The following is an 18517-nucleotide window of genomic DNA, read 5'->3' on the forward strand; positions in this document are numbered from 1 at the left end:
AAACATTTGCACTCCTCTCTTCTCCAACTGCATGCCATTAGTGGTTAGTGCTAAGCAAGTGCTTACCATGTCACCCACAACCCATTGAATTTCTCTAAATTACTCCTTGGCAAAATTGGATGTTGCATCACTGCATTATATTGTGTCCAGGTGGGAAATTTGTGTTTGCACAGTCATACCCGCCCTACAGTGGAGAGTGATGTTTGAGCAACTCTTCTACCCCCAAAGAAGCAACCGTTGGAGAATGAGGCCCCATGGCGGCTTGTTTTCTTTACTTCTAGAACCATAGCAGGCTGGCAGCCATCACTAAGAAAGCATCCTTTCATGCGGCTCAGGCTGGCAATGTTTGCAGATTGTCCCCTGATGCCATCTGCCTGTGAGGCTGCAGAAACCCCCAGCAACTGCTGTTCTAGCAGGTGCCGGGGCTGCTGAGGTGGGAGTGCGTGTACACACACACGCGCATGCACACAGCTTTGTGTTGTGTTGGCCTGGGGTGCCCGCTGAAACTCTCAACCCAGCAGAGCACCAGCCACAGTTGCTGGTTTCCGGTGGGGCCCTGGTGAGGGAGACAGGGTGAGGCTGTTGTGAACAGAACCGGCAATCGGGGAATTGGATACGGTAACTAACACTCGGGTGTGTAGGAAGCTTCCAGGCAGTGGCTGTGTTTTGACAAGCTTTTGTTCTGTTCTTTCCACCTCTGCCCTCTGGCCAGGCCGAATTGTGGCCTCCCACTGAATTTTCCATCTTCATGTTCATTCATAGAAGGACCCATGTCCAATTCTCGCCCCAGGCTCTTTCTAGAGAACACATCTCTCATCTTCGAGTCCTTCCTGCCACCCAGCCATGCTTTGGCTCTAGCCCCTTAGCTTTCTCTTTTCCACGTCAGTGTGATCATGGGTGTAGACAAGCCCAGGAAACCCCTGTCCCAGATCTGCTCTTTGTGAGTTACTATCATTTCTGGCTATTAATGCTTTTGAAAATAATTATGTAAATTATTCAAGTATCAGTAGTTTGAAATCATTGTATCAGGCATCAGGTTTTAAAAGTCCAGATCTTAATGGAGCTTTGATAAGAGACCGTGTAGTGTAAACTTTTTCTGTCAAGGGCCAGGTATTTTTGGCTTGGATCTCTGTTCCAACTACTCAACTCTGCTGTTGCAACATCAAAGCAGCCATAGAAAATACATAAACGAAATGCAGGGGAATGAAAGTTTATTTACAAAAACACGTGGTGGGCTTAGTTTGCTGACTCCGGCTTAGAATGATAGTCTTTATTTTATTTTATTTTATTTTATTTTATTTTATTTTATTTTATTTTATTTTATTTTGTCTTATCATCTTTATATTTTTCTCTGTCAAGGATTAAAAAGCCAGAGGAACTTGGTAACTGTAAATGAACTTAAATCAGCTCCTTTTGGGTGTAGCATAATTGTGAGCACAGTGGTGATTTGGGAATATACTTCTTTAAACCCCTGTTGGGAAGAAGAGAAACCAGAAGGCTTTTGAGGGGCGACTCTGCTTGGCCACAGCTTGTCATTGTTCAAAAACTAGAACAGGCTGTCACTTAGAGCTGTATGGTGGCCTCTGTGATCCATTGGAATGACCATAGTCACAGAAAGTTGCATCATTGTTTTGGACATTATTCCATTTTATAGGACTAGGTGCTTCTCTAATAAATGTAAGGAAAATGAACTACAAACATATAGGAAATGGTGTTTTTAAAATATTATGCTGAGTTGAGGTCACTATAGTTCATTTCCAGAAAGCTGAAGCTTAAAATAGTCAGAGACATTCTAAAATGTTAAACTACAATCTTGTTTTCCTTTTCTCTATCCTCACAGGAAATAAAGAAAGAGATGAAGAAAGACCCTCTCTCCAGCAAAGCTCCAGAAAAACCCATGCACGAAGTATCCAGTGCAAATGCTTTGCTGTCTTCTGAAACAATTCTAAGAACCAACAAGAGAGGTAAGTAACGATACAATAACTATACTAAAGGGAACTAATAAAAAATTTTTTGACAGTGGAAAAGTAGACTAAATTTGTAAACGATGATTTTTCTAGGACTTCAGCTTTCGCTTTCACATCTATTTTTATGGATGAAAGGTGGCTTCAGAGAACACTATGGTGCCGGCTGAGCCGGGTCCGTCTGGCCATGGTCTCTTTTTAATTTAAGGGCAGACTTCAGTAGGGTCTTTCTCTAACCTCTGGGATCCCACACACAGGCCTTGTCTCTCTCGGTTTAGGAGGCAGTACTTACAGAGGTACAGTTCATCCATCCATGTATCGAATCAGGAAACCTTTCACCATCTTTTGAGGCCCTTTTGAGGCCTCAAGGCAGATTTTTCAGGTATCAGCTTGTTGGAGTTTTGTTTTCTCCCCTCTCCGCCCTTTGTGACATTGTTATTTGAAATGATAGGAGAGAGTCTATAAGATGGCAGAGACGACCAGACTCAATTTTATACTAAAACGGAAACTGGATTGCCTCAGTTTCTCCCAAGCCCACCCTCCCCGTGGACCAGCCTGGGCGCACACTGAGCATGCCCGAGGTAGCTTAGCTTTCAGCTGCAGGCTTTTCAGGGGCTTATTACTTCCTTAAAGAGAAACATAGAGCTGTTCAAAAGCAGGAGCCGGAAATGTATTAGCAAAGAGTTCCATTAAAAAGAAAAAAGAAGGCAAGTTTACATAACCACGGGGAAGAACAGCTAATCTTTCATCAAATTTAGACGGCATAAGAATTTGTCCAATAAACTGTCCATTGATCATAGTGCTTGAGACCTCAGCTTTGTGTCTCTCTTCCTTCCTGCTTCTTCCTCTACTCGCTCCAGCTGCTCTGGGTTACATTTCCTTTTTTGAATTATTCAGATGAAATATTGGCTGGAGGCCCACGCTGGTTAGCAGCTATAGGATTTTCTTTCTTTCTCTCTTTTTTTTTAAACCCCATCCCGCCAGTGGAGGGGATTTCCCATTTTAAAAATTAGGCCTCCCTTGCTCTAAAACTACAGTCATCCCCCAGAGTGCCTCCTGTGTTCTTGCAAATAGGTTCCAGAACTCCTGAGGCCTACCCTCCTTGGACTCGGAGAGCTAGAGTTCCCTTGCTGATCTGAGCCCCTCCCATTTCTCCTGATGCTCCTTGGGTCAGTGGGCCGAGGAATTGCATACATGTAGACCACTGGCAAGGCCTCTCTGGCCAGCCCTGTTTTCATAAAGTAAATGAGAGAATTAAGGTAATTCATTAATTTAACAAGATAAGGAATTAAGTTAAGGAATTAAGTAATTATCCAGATAAGTTTGATAAAATTACCTGAGAACTTTAAATCAATGAAAGAATTGAACTTTTCAGATAATTGTCTCTTTACAAAGAAAAATCTGACCTTTGAGGTCCCCTACAGAATTTTTCATTAACCAGAAAATGGCATTAAAAGGACTGGCTTACTGACAATGTTTTCTTTTTAAGCGTCCACCTTAGGCCTACAGCCTGATTATGACCAACTTTTTACTCTTAAGTATTTTATATAATGAATCTGCCAGTGGCTCTGAGACCATGGCACATGGGGGATTCCTGTAAATATGAAACATAACAAACCGTCTTCATTCTGTCCCAGGCTTCATACTGACCCCTGGGTCACCTGGGCCAAACATAAATTTCTAGTTGAAGGGAAGAATTGTGTACCAGGGCCAGTGCCGTCTTTGGCCCTGCCCCCACCCGTCAAGGCTAACAGTATCCTACTACTCCTTATAATAAACAGCGGGCTGGATTGATTGGCCTTGTCAGGCCAGATAAATAGTTCATTGTGCTGAGCTCAAAAGCTACATTTTTTTCCCACCCCAAATCAATGCAAAACCACTTTTTCCCCCTTAAAACAAGGATCAGAAGCTAAATCTGTGGGACAATTCTAGTTACTTGTAAACACTTCTGTCCAACTAATTTTTCAAGTTTTATGAGTTTATCGTAAATGACTGAAGTCTCCTCCTTCCCTTTGTTTCCATCAAGCTTTGTCCCTAGAAATCTCTTAGATGATTTTGTCTATTGTGTTGTTATGGAGGGAAGTTGCTTTCAGATTTTACTAACAGGCTAATTTGATTCACTAACATGGGATTTTTCTTATAGTATATGAGTCCACCTTGTGATTCAGCCTTGGACCCTGTATAAGTTTGATAAAATTAACACAGGTTCTTTTCCTTCACCTTTATCAAAGACGAGATGACTACTTACTTTATATGGGCCATATCATTTGATGCAGGCTTAGCAATGGCTTAATAAAGAAAGATTAAAGTCTATTTCTATGAAAAGTCTGAAATTGAACCATCTCACTGAGTCCTGAACTTGAGATAGACTGAGCTGAAGAAGTTTGCCCAACTGTGTCCTATGATTTTTGCGTTGGGCACGTGCCTCACTTTGCAGCAGGGGCGAATGAGTTCTGGCAGCTCACAGTGTGGGATGAGCTCACCCTCCCCAGGCACCTGCATAAGGTCAAAAGATACTCTGCATTGGAAGGAAGCTATTCATAGCCTTGAGAAAAGGCCAGGACCATGGAAACATTAGTTTGGGGACCGATTAGTTTCAGTTTTCAGCTTTAACCTTTGCACATCTCTACAGAGTTGATTTAGGGAGGTACTGGAATGACTCCACGGGCTTTTTATTTGAGAAAAAAGATGTGACTGAAATTGAGAGAGAGAGAGAGAGAGAGAGAACGAGCACAGATCATCCACTTGGCTCGGCAGCCATCAGCTATAGATTCCAGGCATTAGCACTGTTAAGGACAGTTGTGTCTGCCCTCACCCTTAGCCAGTTCTCTGGGCTTTATCCGAGTCACAGTGAAGGAGCTTCCTGCTTAAAACAAGCTTTCCCCAAGGCTTAAGAGGTCATTTTTTATTTAAACTTGCAGCATGGATGTTGCATATTCTAAAGTTATCCCAGACTCCAGAATGTTGACAAATTGCAGCCAGAAAATCCAAAAGCTTTCCTTGGAGCCAAAAGTCATTCTCATGAACCAGAAAGAAAAACGTTGTCTGTTTCCTCCTGAGAATGATTTATTCTTTTGTTTCTTCTATCATTGAACCCACATAAAAAACTGATGGGCCCTCCTAAATTGGAACATTGCTATATGGAAAATTTTTTTAAGACATTCACACCTCGAGTTTAAAACAAAAATTGAACAGAATGGATGCTTTAACAGGTAACAGCAAATACAATAAATATATCCTTGAAAATGAGCAAGGAGGATTTTGTTCACTTGAATATGGACTCTTTTCTACTTGAAGTAAAATGGAATAAAAATATCTTTCGGTTTCATCCTTATAAGGGTTTCCCAACCAACTTTATCATGTGATAGGCTAAGTGTCCAGGCTGGAATCAATACCCTGCTGGCCTGTGTGAGGATCAGCTTCTATTCCAGGGCTCTAGTTTCCCAGTTTTTGCACCATTAGCAGACCTCATGGGGAAGCTGCCTCTCTCTGAACCCCTCCTACTGCCTATAATTTTGGACATCGTTCCTTACTCACTTTGGGGTGGATACTAACAAACGTTCAATTACACATGTTTACTGTGTGCCTACTATGGGCCTGGCCCTGTGCTTGGTGCTGGGGCAGATAGAAAGACTAGAAAAATACCAGCTGGTCCTGCCTCTAAGCAGTTCCAATCTATTGTATCACTTGGGAAATGTTAAGAAAGTGCTGCGCATTCTTTATATCTTTTTTCTGGCAAAGTGGGGATATGTCTCTTATTTACTTCTGTCATTCTGAATGTGAAGCCACTCCACGTGTTTCTGGTTGGCTTTATATGTCCTTGTTTCTATTTCCAGTTTATCATGAATTCAGTGTTTGGTAAGTCTCTATTGTATTTTGCACATTTATTATTCTTTGCTATTATTATTATTATTGTTATGCTCTCCTGATATACAATGTATTTTATAATCATCTTTTTAAGTCGCTCTGCTACTTTGGCACCTGCCTTCTGAAAGATAATCTGCTTTTACCATCTTTATTTAAGGTTTGTTATGCATTTGCATTTTACTGCCCCTTCCAGAGATTAATGCTGAAAGATCTGATGGTTTAAAGGATGTTATTTGTAACAGGTATAGCACTGATGCTACAAGATTCAAGTTGAGATGGGGGAGGGTTGCTCTCTAAGTTGGTATGTGGATATGAATTTGATTGTAGAACATGACTCTTTGAGGCTTATTTCTTGTGTGTTTAGTCCTTCAGACCGTTTTAATTCAAAAGTTTTCCTTGACAGAGGGACCAACAGCTGCTCTGCCTCTGGTGACACACTGTTGCTTTAAAAGTTAGTGCAGAAATTCTCCAGAATTCATTTTGTGTGTGGATGGGTGATACATACATGCCCCTCCACATAATACGAGCCTAGCGTGTGCGCACGGAAGTCCTCTCCATTTTGGTTTGCTGCCTGTAGCTGTCAGAAGAATTTTACCTACTGTTTATCTTTCTTTCCCTCATAGTTTCAGCACTTGTTATTCAATCCCTAAACACATCTGGCCATAGCAACCTCCCTCCCTTGACTGTACTGAAGGGGAAACGTTTGTTCGAGCTTTCATTTCTTTAGCATTTACTTAGGAACTTGGAATAATATCCTTGAGGTATCCATTGGCTTGTTCGTCAAAATGTGAGTGAGTGTGTGTGTGTGTACGTAAATGTGCACGTGCTGGCATGGAACTCTCGTGTTGGCTCAGAGGCAGTGGTGTGGATCTTGATAGGCTATGGGCTCTTCGTTTGAAATGAAACTCTAAACAAAGGATGGAAAAAGTATGTCCTTAATAAAGAAAATGTCAACCACTTTGGTTTTCTAGTGCTTTGTTGTTTAAGGTAGATGTGAGATCTGGGGATTTGTTTCTAGAAGTAAGCCTTTTTTTCCTTTCACATTTCTTTTTGAAGAAGCAAATGTGAGTTACCTCCAGTTAACTAGGAATTGGAAAATGTGGTGTGTTGGGTCAGATTTTTCTTCAAGTTTCCAAATCATCTGTCAGTTTTACCTAAATTGCTGGCTTTTATGGGCAGATAGAAGAGTAAAAGTTAAGAGAAGGCATTACTGTTGTGCGGAAGCTCTTGGCTATCACCTGAGCTGTTCTCTCCTACGGGAAGATAAAAATAAAGCTGGCCACCTGGCAGTGAATGTGGAGGAGTATCATATAGAGTCATTCAATAATATATATGTCTGTGTGAATGTATCTGTATATGCATTTATGGTTTTTTTTTTTTTTTGCCCCAGTGGGCCTTCATTCATGAAAGTTTGAGAGTAAAGGGGCCATAAAGCGGTCTTGTATGGTAACTGATCCCTGGCTGCATTTCTGTCCATTTTCTTATCTGAGTAGTACTGCCTGTTGGGCTTAGGGGTGATGGTGAAATGGGTGGAAAGAAGCCATTCTACAGGGATGTTGCTATCATGTTTTTTCTGTAATTTTTAATGTATGGGTCATTGACAAAATTGTTTTTAGAATTTTTCTTCTGTTATACTTATCTCCTTTTAATCTCTGTGTCCTGGTAATAAGACATTAACAGTAGAGTCATGAGTGTCGCATGGAACAATCATTGATTTAGACTTCCACCCAGGTACACCCAGAGGGCCATCCCTGAAGTGGTTTTGTGGTGGTGGCTCCACCTGGTGGCTCTCCTAGGAAGCTCCTCCTCCTCCCCGCCTTTTTTTTCTCCCTGGGAGAGTCTTGTGCAGGATGCCTTCGGTTCCTCTGATTTAGAGTTCTCAGTCTATGCAATCCCATCTCAGATCCACGGCTTTTCACATTATACACATGTTCTCTTTAGCTCCTATCCTTTCTCTTCTAATATTTACTCATTGAACTCGTAGAATCTGTTTCTCCATCCTTGTTCCATCTGTTATACACTTACTGACCAGGATTATTGTTGATAAGCATTAAAAAAAAAAAAAGGACTCCTGTAGGCATGACTCTAGGTATAGATATTAATTTGGACACAATAAAGAATTACACTAAAATCCATGTGGCTAAGCCATGGTCTCCTCCTTAATAGCTCCAAGTACCCCTAACTACTTCTTCACTTTTTATTGAACCCAGTTTTCCTCAAAGGAGTGGTATTTTATTACTGATGTTGTTTTCACTTGTCAGCAGGTGCTGAAATAAAAAGCCAACTGACTTTGCTGGCTTCATTATCATTTGTCAGTTCTCTACAGGAAGCTCCTCCCTGCTTGGGCCCGGGCTGCCCCCTTGCCCCGCTCTGGGTGTACCACTGAGCATAAGTGTTCTTGATAAATAAATTTGTTTCTTCTTTAATTTCATTGTTTTAGATTCTTTTTTTTTTTACTTCATGGCCTTGCAAATGTGCCTTGTTTTCGCTACATTGTGGGTTAGTCTTGGAACTTAATCACTACTTATGACTTTGTTTCTATGGGAAAAAGTATTTAGAGTTCTAAACACTGTGCATAGCACACCCACTTGTAAATCTGACTTGATTTTTTGTTTTGTTTTTTATATTGCTGGCATAAGGCCTTAGGTACCTTTTAAAAGTCAGAGAGTCCATGTAAGTGGGAATAACTGGAGTTTTCTCATGTTGTAGAGGAGTTTATGATCCATGTGGTGCAGAATGCCGGAATTGGACAAGCTCTGTGCAGTACATCAGGTTCCAAGGATAGCGCTGGGTTCAGCCACACTGCACCATTTTATGCAGTGCTTATTTTCACAAGTCCCGAGTTAGACCTTGGTGTGCCCAAGTTTGTATGCATAAGGCATGCTGTAAAAGAGGGTGATGTTGTCTATTTCCATCTACTGGAGAGGAGACCATGCAACAAGCTCAGACAGAAACCAGACCAGCATTTCCCAGCACATATGCAGAATTGTAGCCCTATAAAATATTCCACAAAAGGGGGATGAAGAGAGATAAGGAGATAAAGTTGGCTGTCTGGACAAATAACTTTAGGCTACAGCTGCACGTACTAACACCCTCTTAGAGACTGACAAGCATATTAGCATCGTTCAGGCTCTCAGATGTCCTATGTAAGGAAATCTTCTTCTCATTGACCACTGAACCACATTTTACTGAAGACTAGTTAGGACTCTGCTTTGGGGTATGCTGGACTTTAAAATGCAGAACAGGGAGCTGTCTAAGCATGTCCAAGATCATCTTCAGATTCTACCTTACACAGGTAATGTTAGAGTGAGTGAGTGGAGACGGTGGTGCTGGCATTGCAAGAAATGACTGATGATGCTTCTCAAGCCTGTGGCCGTGAAAAAACAAGTTAGATGACGCTATGAGAACATTCCCCAAATCTAAAACTTGAAAGCCAGTCTTTTTGGTAGTTTTTCAAGTGACAAGCTGAAAGAGATTTTTTTTCCCTTGATTGTTTTTTGGTGCTTATATCTAAGAGTTTCTCTCTGGGCTGGGCTTTGGCAGGAAAAGTGGGCTGAGCGATTGGACCCAGTGAACCATGAGACCAGGTCTACCTGGGACTTGAGTCAGGGTGGAACTTGGGAATCCAGGGCAGACTTTTTTTTTGACTGCATTGCACAGCATGTGGGATCTTAATTCCCTGACCAGGGAGTGAACCCGCACCCCCTACAGTGGAAGTGCGGAGTCTTAACCACTGGACCACCAGGCAAGTCCCCAGGGACAGATTATTATAATGGTGATAGAACTGTGGTCCCACATAGTCAAAACATTCCCATTGTCTTCTCTATCTGCTTCAATAGAAATACAGGGAATCTTAGCTTTTCCTGATACCATTAAAACCTGATTGGACATGAAGAAGGGCTTTGTTCATTCTCTCCCCCACCTCGTGAAACAGGTGGCCATTTTGAGTTCAGGTAATGAATCCACTTGTGGGGCTATGAGGATGAGCCTGAGGTGGCTGAGGTCTCTGATAGTGGCACAGCCTTTGGCCTGATACAGGGACACATTTGTCAATATGCCAGGCGAGAGGACATGGAGTCTCTGCCCTGGGGACCTGAAAGGACACCCCTCTGATCTGGAGGACTGACCTTTGCTAAGGCCCACATGGGCTCCTCCTTTCCAATGGGAGAGTATTCTCAGAAGAGAGCTGGTAGGTTAATTGAAAGTTATTAATTAGAGGTATTGTTTTGGGGCAGTAGCTGTCCTCACTTGTAGAGAAAGCCCTGGAAAGGAGGCCTTTTCTTCTGAAGTTTCCTCATTTTCTTTTAATTACACATGTTGGTCTTACTGGTCTGGCATCACAGCCTGGTCACCCGACGCCACCTACAGCCTCAGCTTAGTCTTTGGACTTGTGGCTCTTTGTGCTTATGAGGCTCTGGGACTGTTACGCCCTGAACAATGAGGACATGTCATGGCCCATCTTCCTAATCCATGGTCAGACTGACAGTGGGCCCAGCTGCGGTGCTAGGTGGGCCACCCTTTTGTCTCCAACTAGAAAGGGAAAGAAAGAACAGCTCGAAGCTTCCCCTGGGTGTGTGTGTACATGTGGCGGGGGAAGCACATTTGAGGAGGACTGAACTGTTCGTTCCATTTGTGTTTCTCTGGAGACCTGAATAAGCTCAGTGGCAGCAGGAAGAATGGGTGTGGGCAGAGTCCAGACCCCCCCTTCCACTACACCCGAAAGTTTCTGTGGGACTTTGGGCAAGTCTCATACTCTGTTTTCTAATCTGTAAAATAAGGAGACTACCCTTGTTCATTCCTTTAGGGAAATTGCGAGGATAAAAATTTGGAAAGAGAAGAAGTTTGGGGGCAGAAGGTGGTAATAGATTGAAGTAGGGTGGGGAGTCACTCACTGAATATAATAGTAGTTTTATTAAAAGTGATAAACTGCTAGTAAGGCCCCAGAGTATTGGGAAGAAATTATCGGCATATGGAAAATAATAATCAAGCGTTGTTTCCATGAAGCAACCAGTGATCAGATGCACATGGAGCCTTCTCCAGGATAGACTATATGCTAGGCCATAAAAGAAGCCTCAGTAATTTTAAAAAGATTAAAATCATGCAAAGTATGTTCTCCAACCATGGTGGAATGAAACTAGAAATCAACACCAGAAGGACATATGTGAAATTCACAAATATATGGAAATTAAACAACATAATCCTAAATAACCAGTGGGTCAAAGAAGAATCCACAAGGGAAAATTTTAAAATACTTTGAAATGAGTGAAAATGAAAACATAACATTTGAAAATTTATTGAATGCAGCTAAAGCAATGCTTAAGAGTGAAATTTATAGTTGCAAATGCCTATGTTCACAAAGAAAAGAGATCTCAAATCAATAGCCTAACTTATTTTTCCAGCTTTATTGAGATATAATTGACATATAACATTGTGTAAGTTTAAGGTGTACAGCATCATGATTTGATATACATATATAGTGTGACATGATTATCACAATAAGGTTACTTAACACATCCTTCACCTCACATAATTACCTTTTTTTGAGGGGGGGTGGTTGTGGTGTTGAGAAAATGTAAGATTTGTCTTTCTATGACTTATTTCACTTAGCAAATGCCCTCAAGCTTCATTCATGTTGTCCTTATTTTATGCCTGAATAATAGTCCTGTGTGTGTGTGCACGTGTGCGTGTGTGCACGTGTGTTTGTATCACATTTTTAAAATCAATTCTTCCATCAATGTACACTTAGGTTGTTTTTATTGTGAATAATGCTGCAATGAACATTGGGGTGCAGATATCTCTTTGAGACAGTGATTTCCTTTGGATATATACCTAGAAGTGGGATTGTCAATATGCACATAACTTTTTACCTTAAGAAATTAGAAAAAGAAGGGCAAACTAAACTCAAAGCAAGCAGAAAGAAGGAAATAATAAAGATCGGAGTGGAAATAAATGAAATACAGAATAGAAAAACAGTACAGAAAATCAATGAAACCAGAAGTTGGCTCTGTGAAATGGTCAATGAAACTGATAAAGTTTAACTACACTGATCAAGAAAAAATGAGAGAAGATTTAAATTACTAATATGAGGAACTAAAAAAGGGACATCGCTATTCATCTTAGAGAAATAATTGTAAGGGAATACTGTGAACAACTTATACACTGCTGGTGGGAATGTAAAATGGTACCACTACTCTGGAAAACACTATAGCATTTCATCAAAGTTTTTTTTTTATACTTATTGTTTTTTTAATTAATTTTTAAGCTCTTTATTGGAATATAATTGCTTTACACTCTTGTACCAGCTTTTGAGGTACACCAAAGTCAATCAGCTGTATTTATACATATATCCCCATATCCCCTCCCTCCCGCTCTCCCTGTCCTGGCCCTCTAAGGCATCACCCACCATTGACTTGATCTCCCTTTGTGATACAGCAACTTCCCACTAGCTATCTATTTTATAGTTGGTAGTGTATATATGTCTATGCTACTCTCTCACTTCATCCCAGCTGCCCCTTCGCCCCCTGCCCCCCCACAATCCCATGTCCTCCAGTCCATTCTCTGCATCTGCATCCTTATTCTTGCCCTGTCACTGGGTTCATCAGTACCATTTTTTTTTTTTAGATTCCGTATATATGAGTTGGCATACAGTATTTGTTTTTCTCTTTCTGGCTTACTTCACTCTGTATGACAAACTCTAGATCTATCCACCTCATTACATATAGCTCCATTTCATTCCTTTTTATGGCTGAGTAATATTCCATTGTATATATGTGCCACATCTTCTTTATCCATTCATCTGTTGATGGGCATGTAGGTTGCTTCCATGTCCTGGCTATTGTAAATAGTGCTGCAATGAACATTATGGTACATGTTTCTTTTGGGATTATGGTTTTATCTGGGTATATGCCCAGGAGTGGGATTACTGGATCATATGGTAGTTTCATTTTTAGTTTTTTAAGGAACCTCCAAATTGTTTTCCATAGTGGCTGTACCAACTTACATTCCCAACAGTGCAGGAGAGTTCCCTTTTGTCCACACCCTCTCCAACATTAATTGTTTCTAGATTTTTGGATGATGGCCATTCTGACCAGTGTGAGGTGATACCTCCCTGTGGCTTTGACTTGCATTTCTCTAATGATTAGTGATGTTGAGCATCTTTTCATGTGTTTGTTGGCCATCTGTATATCTTCTTTGGAGAAATGTCTATTTAGGTCTTCCACCCATTTGTGGATTGGGTTCTTTGCTTTTTTGGTATTAAGCTGCATGAGCTGCTTATATATTTTGGAGATGAATCCTTTGTCCGTTGCTTTGTTGGCAAGTATTTTCTCCCATTCTGAGGGTTGTCTTCTTGTCTTGTTTATGGTTTCTTTTGCTGTGCAAAAGCTTTTAAGTTTCATTAGCTCCTGTTTGTTTATTCTTGATTTTATTTCCGTTATTCTAGGAGGTGGGTCAAAAAGGATCTTGCTTTGATGTATGTCATAGAGTGCTCTGCCTATGTTTTCCTCTAGGGTTTTATAGTGTCTGGCCTTAGATTTAGGTCTTTAATCCATTTGGAGTTTATTTTTGTGTATGGTGTTAGGAAGTCTTCTAATTTCATTCTTTTACATGTTGCTGTCCAATTTTCCCAGCACCACTTAGTGAAGAGGCTTGCCTCCTTTGTCAAAGATAAGGTGCCCATAGGTGCTTGGGCTTACCTCTGAGTTCTCTATTCTGTTCCATTGATCTTCCTTTCTATTTTTGTGCCAGTACCATACTGTGTTGATTACTATGGCCTTGTAGTATAGTTTGAAGTCAGGAAGCCTGATTCCCCCAGCTCCATCTTTCCTTCTCAAGATTGCTTTGGCTATTCAGGGTCTTTTGCGTTTCCATACAAATTGTAAGATTTCTTGTTCTAGTTCTGTGAAAAATGCCATTGGTAATTTGATAGGGATTGCATTGAATCTGTAAATTGTTTTGGGTGTATAATCATTTTCACAATGTTGATTCTTCCAATCCAAGAACATGGTATGTCTCTCCATCTGTTTCTATCATCTTTGATTTCTTTCATCAGTGTCTTATAGTTTTCTGCATGCAGGTCTTTTGCCTCCTTAGGCAAGTTTATTCCTAGGTATTTTATTCTTTTTGTTGCAATGGTAAATGGGAGTGTTTCCTTAATTTCTCTTTCTGCTTTTTTGTTGTTAGTGTATAGAAATGCAAGAGATTTCTGCACATTAATTTTGTATCCTGCTACTTTACTAAATTCATTGATTAGTGCTAGCAGTTTTCTGGTAGAATTTTTAGGGTTTTCTATGTATAATATCATGTCATCTGCAAAGAGTAACAATTTTACTTCTTCTTTTCCAATTTGGATTCCTTTTATTTCATTTTCTTCTCTGATTGCTGTGGCTAACACTTCCAAAACTATGTTGAATAATAGTGGTGAGAGTTGTCACCCTTGTCTTGTTTCTGTTCTTAGAGGGAATTCAGCACCACCAAACCAGCCTTACAACAATTGCTTAAGGAACTTTTCTAAGTAGGAAACACAAGAGAAGGAAAAGACCTGCAAAAACAAACCCAAAACTATTAAGAAAATGGTGATAGGAACACACATGTCAGTAATCACCATAAATGTAAATGGATTAAATGCTCCAACCAAAAGACACAGACTGGCTGAAGGGATAGAAAAGCAAGACCCTTCTATATGCTGCCTACAAGAAACCCACTTCAGACCAAGGGACACATATAGAGTGAAAGTAAAGGGATGGAAAAAGATATTCCATGCAAATGGAAGTCAAAAGAAAGCTGGAGTAGCAATACTCATATTGGACAAATTAGACTTTAAAGACTATTCCAAGAGACAAGGAAGGACACTCCATAATGATCATGGGATCCATCCAAGAAGAACAGATCACAATGGTAAATATCTATGCACCCAACATAGGAGCACCTCAATACATAAGGCAAATGCTAACAGCCATAAAAGGGGAAATCGACAGTAACACAATAATAGTAGGAGACTTTAACACCCCACTAACATCAATGGATAGATCATCCAAACAGAAAATAAATGAGGACTCACAAGCTTTAAATGACACATTAGACCATCTCGACCTAATTGATATTTATAGGACATTCCATCCAAAAACTACAGAATACACTTTCTTCTCAAGTGCACATGGAACATTTTCCAGGGTAGATTACATCTTGGGTCACAAATCAAGCCTCATTAAATTCAAGAAAATTGAAATCATATCAAGCATCTTCTCTGACCACAACGCCATGAGACTAGGTATCAATTACAGGAAAAAAGCTGTAAAAAATGCAACCACATGGAGGCTAAACAATACACTATTAAACAACCAAGAAATCACTAAAGAAATCAAAGAGGAAATCAAAAAATATCTAGAAACAAATGACAATGAAAACATCAAAGTTTTAAGTAGTTACCACATGACACAGCATATCACACCCAAGAAAAATGAAAACATACGTTCACACACAAACTTGTACGCAAATGTTCATAGCAGCATTATCCCTAAAATAGCCAAAAAGTGGAAACTACTCAGGTGCCCATCAACTGATGAATGGATGAACAAAATGTGGTTTAATCCATACAATGGAATATTATTTGTCAATAAAAAAGATTAAGAAGTACTGATACACATTACAACATGGATGGGCCTTGAAAACACTATGATAAATGAAGGAAGATCCAAAAGATCACATATTGTATGATTCCATTTATATGAATAGACAAATCCCTAGAGATGGAAAGTAGATTAGTATTTGCCCAGGGCTGGGTGTGGGGATGGAAAGTGATCAGTAATGGGCGTGAGGTTTCTTTTTGGGGTGATGGAAATGTTCTAAAATTAGATTGTTTAAGTGGTTGCACAATTCTGTAAATACATAAAAACCATCGAATTGTACACTTAAAGTGGGTGAATTTTATGGTATATCATTTATATCTCAGTAAAGCTGTCTAAAAAAAAACAGATTACCACACAAAGTAGTGTTAAAATGTAGCATCTGGCTGTGCCTATCTGTCCATCTCTTTCTCTTTTCTGTCCTCTGCCACTACCCCCCCACCCTCCAGCTGAGGGACAAGATGTGTCATTCCATTTATTCAAGTCTTTACAAATTATATATTTCTCAGCAAAGCTTTATGTTTTTCTCATTCAATCAGTTGCCTAGGAGATAGTGAGTCTGAGGGATCAAAAAGACACTGTTTTGCTAGAGATGACCTAAATATTAGATAATCGATTTGGGAAGGGTAGAGAACTGACGGTGGCATTCTATTGTTCATTTCTTGAGGGAAAAAAAATGAGTTTCCCTATAAATCAAAAGCCAAACCTCTTATATTCTAAATTCTGTGCTTCACAGACAGAGCCTTTGCTGGAAAGGAAAGAATCCATTTATGGTTCCAGTTTTTCTTGCCATTGTCAGTAACTCTGCGTTGGCTATTTTTGCTCCTAAATCTTTATCTGCAGTGCTGATGATTTCTTTAGGAAAGATTCTTAGATGTGGAATCATCGGACAAAAAGCATGTATATATTTTATGGGACTTTAAGTTGTTATCAAATCGATTTCTTGAAGCCTTACACCACCACCAGAAGTGGGGAGAGTGCTTATTAGTGTTTTTAGCTGGAATTTCTTTGATTAATAGAGTGCTTGAATATTTTTTTCCCTCTGCTGTTTGTTGGTATTCTTGGCTCTTCATTGAGATCTGTATTTTTTCTTACTGATTAGTGTATTATTCCTTTGTCATTCACGGCAGAGTATGCTTCCCAGTTTATGGGCTTTTCATTTTGTTTACAATTGGTTTTGATCTACAGAAATAGTACATTTTTATGCAGATTCGTATTGATGTTTTCCTTGGAGATTTTCTCTGATTAAGTTCTCATCTAATTTTTCTTCTCCTTTATACTGGCTTCCTTTTTAACCTCCAATTTTTAATTGATGTGGAATTTTGATGTATAGTATGAGGTTCGTATGCAAATTGATTTTTATTTTGCAATAGCCACTTTCCCAGGACCACTTATTGAATAATCCAGCCCCCCCGCCCCCATTAATTTGTGATACCTCATTCATCACAAATTTTTTTGGACTTTCAATGATTAGACATAAATCTAACCATTCTTGTATCAATATAGTTAACTATGGTGGCTTTCTAATACATTTTAATATATGGTATGGCTTTTGTCCTTCCTGTTATCACTCTTCATTTTCAAAAATGTTTTAGCTACTCTCACTTGTTTATTCTAAAATCATGTTATCAAGTTAAAAATTCCATTGGTATTTGGATTTGAATTACATTAAAATTGTATGTCAATTTAGAAAGAACTGACATTTTCCTGACTTTTTTTTGTTTAGAAGTTTTGTATTGTGTCATATACATTGTCTTTGTATACAGGTACATAAGTGAAACTCTTTTCTCCCCCACACCCCTTTACCCCAAACATTACAGGGGTCTAATTCTTGCAAATATATCACCACATTAAAACATATATCCCCTTCTAAATTCTAAACAGCTGATTCCATGGATCCACTGACATAGGATATTATTGTTTAATCAAGTTATGGTTTTATCTGTGCTGTCTTGTTACTCCTTATAATCTTTTTCATACATAGGTTGTGGTTATTGTTGGCTTTTGTAAATAGGATTGTTTCTCTTTCATATTTTTTTCTTATCGTTGATCCACAGAAGAATTTAACTTTGGAATATTTCTGTCATAATAGCCATTTGTGGAATCCTCTTGTTAATTAAAAACATATTCCTCTTTGATGTTAGGAGAATTGCTAGTACTTATCAGAAGGTGGATGAGTAGGAATTGCAAAATTCTGTATTTGAACAAATGACATTTTATAAACAAAAATTCCTTGAGTTTGATAGTGCTTTACAGTTTACGTAGAAAGCGAGGCTGAACAACTCATTCACTTCTTAGAATAACCCCATGAAGGGCGGTGAGAGAAGCATCATTATCAGCACATTTTAAATATAAAGAAACTGAGGTGGGGAGAGGTGAGAAATGATTTGCCCAAGGCACCGATAAAGGCAGACACGGAAGGTCTCTTTCTGCCTTCATCTCACAAACATATATGCAGTAATATGTGTAATAGTGTCAGAAAAGTCCTAGTGAGTGGCTGATGTTTAATGATTATTTTTGGACACTTGAGTGCATTTCATTCTTTCAGTTCACTTATAGCCACCACCTTCTTCATGTGTGCATGCGCACGCGTGCCTGAGTGTATATGTTTAGATTTTGATTTTCTTTACTAGATTGTAAACTCCTTGAAGGAAGAAGCCATACTGTATTCGTCTTGGAATCAATTTTAATTATTGGATGAAAGTACACTTGAGCCTTGAACAATGTGAGTTTGAACTGTGCAGGTCCACTTGATACACAGATATCTTTCAATAGTAAATATTACAGTATCACATGGTCCATGGTTGGTTGAATCCATGAATGTGGAGGAACCATGGATACAGAGGACCGACTGTAAATTATACGCAGATTAACCCCCACGTTGTTCAAGTGTCAACCGTATGTAGTTGGTCTCAAACACCCTAACCCTTTTGCAAAATGAGATACCAAAAGGAAAACTATCAGAGGGAGAACAAGCTTATTAAGTTATATATTTACGGAGAAGCTGTTGGAATTCTGTGATTCAGAGAAATTGTCTTTGGTTACTGAGTGCTGAAAGAGGAG

The 18517-nt window shown here is 39.5% G+C and overlaps 1 protein-coding gene across 1 annotated transcript in view; it reads left to right on the top strand.

Moving 5' to 3' along the window:
- SH3KBP1 (SH3 domain containing kinase binding protein 1) overlaps positions 1 to 18517 on the top strand; it is a 333408-nt gene that overhangs the window by 127643 nt on the left and 187248 nt on the right. The window contains exon 3 of the mRNA XM_057718401.1: positions 1841 to 1964. Within this exon, the coding sequence (XP_057574384.1) occupies positions 1841 to 1964 (124 nt within the window). The remainder of the gene's footprint in view (positions 1 to 1840; positions 1965 to 18517) is intronic.

This window comes from Hippopotamus amphibius, chromosome X (assembly GCF_030028045.1).
Source record: "Hippopotamus amphibius kiboko isolate mHipAmp2 chromosome X, mHipAmp2.hap2, whole genome shotgun sequence".
Classification (NCBI taxonomy): domain Eukaryota; kingdom Metazoa; phylum Chordata; class Mammalia; order Artiodactyla; family Hippopotamidae; genus Hippopotamus; species Hippopotamus amphibius.